The 4,760-nt window shown below is 38.1% G+C and overlaps 1 protein-coding gene across 2 annotated transcripts in view; it reads left to right on the forward strand.

The window, feature by feature from the left end:
• Window positions 1-3,308, forward strand: part of LOC101664306 (zinc finger protein 699) — a 20,488-nt gene extending 17,180 nt beyond the window's left edge. For both annotated transcript variants that reach the window (XM_045300119.1, XM_045300118.1), the window contains one exon: window positions 1,375-3,308. In XM_045300119.1, coding sequence (XP_045156054.1) covers window positions 1,375-2,809 — 1,435 coding nt within the window. In that variant the 3' untranslated portion in view covers window positions 2,810-3,308. The remainder of the gene's footprint in view (window positions 1-1,374) is intronic.
• The last annotated feature ends 1,452 nt before the right edge of the window (window positions 3,309-4,760 follow it).

Raw genomic sequence — 4,760 nt, forward strand, 5'->3', positions numbered from 1 at the left:
ATGTGGCAACAGTATTGGAGGAAGGCTTCTTAACAACCATTTATTTGCAGATGACCCAACCTTGTTTGTTGAATGTGGGGACTTGAAGCACCTACTGATGATAATCAAAGATTGCAACCTTCAGTATGGATGGCAATTTAAAGTAAAAGAGACAAACCCTCCCAGTTGGACTAGTAGGTGACATGATGACGAGAGAAAATATTGACAATTGTGTCTTACTTGGGTCCACACACAGTGCTCAGGGAGGCAGCCGTCAAGAGATCAAAGAATGCATTGTATTGGTTAAATTTGCTGCAAAAGACCTGTTAAAGGTTTAAAAGCAAGAATGTTAATTTGAGGGCTAAAGTGTGCCTGACCCACGCCAAGGTATTTTCAGTCATGTCAAATGCACATGAAAGTTAGACATTGAATAAAGAATTAAATTCTTCATTAAGAATAGATCAGCATTTGAACTGTGGTGCTGGCAAAGAATTTTGAAAGCACCATGAATTTCCAAAAAAACAAACATATCTGTATTGCAAGAAGTACAGCCAGCTTGTTTCTTAAAGGCAAGAATGATAAGACTTTATGTCAAGAACATTGTCTATGTTGTCAGGAGAGATCAGTCCACAGAGAAGGACATCATGCTTGGTGTCAACTAGTGTGGCAGCAGAAAAGAGGCAGGCCTCAACCAGATGGGTGGACACTGTGGCTACAGCAGTGGCCTCAAATATAAAAATCATGAGAATGGTGCAAGACTGGGCAGTTCTTCATTCTGTTGTACATAGGGTCACTATTGATCTTAATGGGCTGGGTGACAACTAACAACAATATCTCTGTTTGTATGTGTATGTGTCTCTGTGTATATTTTGTTTATACATATATTTGGTAGAGAGTCGATGAAAAAGAAGATCCTTAATGAGAAAGATTGACAGAAGTGACTCTAACAATGGGCTCAAACAGCAACAATTGTGAGCATAATGCAAGGTCAAGCCTTCTTGCATATTTGGGCTCTATTTGTTGGCATCTAACAAGAACATATACAGATCTGGGTTTTCAGGGAATTTTCACAACATAACATTTTATAAATGAGAATCATGCATCATATATTTGACACATTTTGCTTGGAGAAAATTATAAACCCACATGTTTTAGAAAAACTGATTGCTTTGTTTTTTTTTAAGTGAGTGAGTGAGACAGTGAGTGAGTGAGTGAGTGAGTGAGTGAGACAGTGAGAGTGAGTGAGTCGAAAAACAGTTATTGTAATGGTAGTTTTAAATAAAGAGTTTGATCTGTAAGTTTTGAGATAAGTCAGAGCAAGAACTATCATGTATACTGTGTCTGGTAAGGAGGTGATAGGGATACTTCTAAGGATATGTTGCCTATTTTTAACAGAACTCATACCATAGACAACATCTGTGAAAGTAATGAAGGAAATCAGTGTGGAACCACTTTCAGCCGGATTCTAAATCACACTGTGCTGAAAAGAAGTCCTTCGGAAGTAAATGCTTCTGAATTCTATGAGTGTGGGAAAGCCCTCGTGGATCACTTACCACAGAAGCGTCAGACTACAGCTCACGGTACTTGTCCGTGTGAAGAATGTGGAGAAGCCTGCAGCTGCCCCTTTCCCCTAACCACTCATATGAGAAGTCTTAGTGGAAAACAACCCTATAAATATGAGGTACGTGGGAACGAACTAATTTGTGTCTCAAAGCTTACTAATCCTGTGACAACACTTACTGGTGGGAAACCCTATGGATACAGTGAATGTGGGAAACATTTCAGTCGTTTCTCATCCTTGTCGGTGCATTTGAAAAACCATGAATGTAACGAGTACTGTAAACCATGTAGTCATCCTTCACCTTTTGTTTTCCATGAGAAATTTCGAAACACGGAGATGCCCTATGAATGTAAGCAGTGTGGAAAAGCCTTTTGGCAGCTCTCAACCTTAACCACACATTTAAGGTCTCACACTGAAGAGAGGCCTTATGAATGTAAACAATGTAGGAAAGCCTTCAGGTACCTCTCAGCCCTCACCAAACACATAAGGATTCACAGTGGAGAGAGGCCTTATGAATGTAAGGAATGTGGGAACGCCTTCAGGCAGACATCAGCCCTCAATACGCACATAAGAATTCACACTGGAGAGAAACCTTATGAATGTAAGGAATGTGGGAAACGCTTTAGGGGTTCCTCAGATCTCACTGCACATTTAAGTATTCACAGTGGAGCAAGGCCTTATGAATGTAAGGAATGTAAGAAAGCCTTTAAGAAGCTCTCAGCCCTCACTAAGCATAAAATCATTCACACTGGAGAGAGGCCTCATGAATGTAAGCAATGTGGGAAAGCATTCAAGTATCACTCAGACCTTAGTACACATTTAAGGACTCACAGTGAAGAGAGGCCTTATGATTGTAAGGAATGTGGGAAGGCCTTTAAGCATATGTCAGCTCTCACTACACATACAAGAATTCACACTGGAGACAGGCCTCATGAGTGCAAGGAATGTGGGAAATATTTTGTGTATCTCTCGGCTCTTGCAACACATATGAGAATTCACACTGGAGAGAGGCCTTATGAATGTAAGGAATGTGGGAAAACCTTTAGGTGTTCCTCACATCTCACTAGACATATAAAAGCTCACAGGAAAGAGAGGCCTCACGAATGCAAGGAATGTGGGAAAGGCTTCATGTACAAATCATCCCTTTCTGCCCACATAAGGACTCACAGTGCAGAGAAGCCTTATAAATGTATGGAATGTGGGAAAGCCTTTAAGCAGATCTCAGGACTCACTGCACACATAAGGGTTCACAGTACAGAGAACACATGAACATCAGAAAGGTGGGAGAGCCTTTTCGTGTTTCTCAACCCTGGCTACAAATACAATGCTGCCTAGTGGAACCAGACCTTATGAATGCAAGCAGTATGAGAAAGCCTTTATATTCTCCTCACTCCTCTCTAGAGATATAAAAAGTCACTGTAAAGAGACTGTTCTATTCAAGAGCTACCTGTTTCATTCAAAGAGCAAATTTCAAAAGCTCTGCAATTGAAATATAATTTCTCAGTGACTAGGAAACAACTTCTTATCCAAATAAGGGGTTATTAGAATACCTTTCTGTCTTTGGGTAAAATGCCATTATCCTTGTAACAATGAGGATGTATTCATCAGTGTTTGTTAATTTCTCATTACAAGTTAAAGTTTTAACTTTTTTAAAGGTTTTGGCTATTACAAATGAGACTATGAGGAATATCTTGAATAAATGTGGTTTTATGATTTTTAAATGTACCATTGATGTCATTTATATGCAATAAAAAACACTGATCTTGTATTTGGCTTAAGAGTTTTCTTTGGAGAGCTTTGGATTTCCGTTTATACTTTCCTATTGAAATTTAACTCTCTTGACCTTTATAATTAACAAGTTTCTCATATTGTGATGCTTTAAGACTTCATTTTAAATGTTTGAAATTTTTTCATTGTTCTTCAGCCTAGTAATTTTAATAATCTTAGATAGTGATTGTTTTTTATTATTATTATTATTATTGCTGTGTCATTTACCAATTTTTTTCCAGTCATTTATTTTGGTTATTATTTGGAATTCCTCAAAGAATAGTTTTAATTACTTGTTTATTACATTGCTTATTCCAGGATGTTGTTGTAATTGTCAGGTACCATCTGTTGTTTTCAATCCATAGCGATCCTATGCACAGTACAATGAAAAACCACCTGGCCCTGCACCATCCTCACACTTATTCTTAGGCTTGAGCCCATTATTGCAGCTATTGTGTCAGTCCACCTTCTTGAGGGTCTTCCTCTTTTTGGAAGCCCATCTACTTTACCAAGCATGATACCCTTTTCCATAGTCTTGTCTCTCTCGATAACATGCCCTGAGTTTATGAGACAAAATCTCCTTGCTTTTAAGGAGGGTTTGGGTGTACTTCTTTCAGGACAGATTGGTTTGTTCTTTTTTTTCTCCCCAACAGTTTTATTGGCACTTAATCCACATAACACACAATTCAATAGTTCAATTATGTCAAGAATTGTACAATCATTACCACAATCTATTTCAGAACATTTTCTTTCTTTCTTTTTTATCCCGTTGATTAAATTGCCTTTAAAATGAGCTGTGTAATTGGTTTGTTCTTTAGATAGTCCATGGTATTTTCAATATTTTTCATCAGCACCATAATTCTAATGCATTATTCTTCTGCTGGCTTCCATATTTAATGTCCAACTTTCAAATACATATGAGGCAATTAAAAATACCATGACTTGAGTCAGGCACACTGTAGTCCTCAGGTTAACATCCTTGCATTTTGACTCATTAAATAGGTCTCTTGTAGCAGATTTACCCAGTGCAATGCAAATATGTGTAGGCTAATCTATATTCCTATTATTTTCATTTCTTGCTCAAATTTCCCCTGATACAGTTGTTTGGAATGAGCTCCCTTAATTTGTTGTTCTTATTAGATAACTTTTCGTTTTTATTTAGTTCTGATTCATAGTGATACTACTTACAATGAAACAGCACCCAGTCCTTTACCATCTTCAGAGTTGTTGCTGTATTTGAGCCCATTGTTGCAGAAGTCAGAGCATCTAGTCGATAGTCTTCTGTTTCTCTGATGTTTTGTCCTTCTCCAGGGCCTGGCCCCTCCTGGAAGCCTGTCTGAAGTTCATGTAGTGAAATCTTTCCTTTCTTACTTAGCTGGCACAATCGGATTATATTTCTTTTAAGACAGATCTGTCTGTTCTTCTACTAGCCCCTGGTACATTTAATGGTTTG

The sequence above is a fragment of the Echinops telfairi genome, unplaced genomic scaffold (genome assembly GCF_000313985.2).
Source record: "Echinops telfairi isolate 266 unplaced genomic scaffold, ASM31398v2 ScPeMD7_7459;HRSCAF=8497, whole genome shotgun sequence".
Taxonomy (NCBI): domain Eukaryota; kingdom Metazoa; phylum Chordata; class Mammalia; order Afrosoricida; family Tenrecidae; genus Echinops; species Echinops telfairi.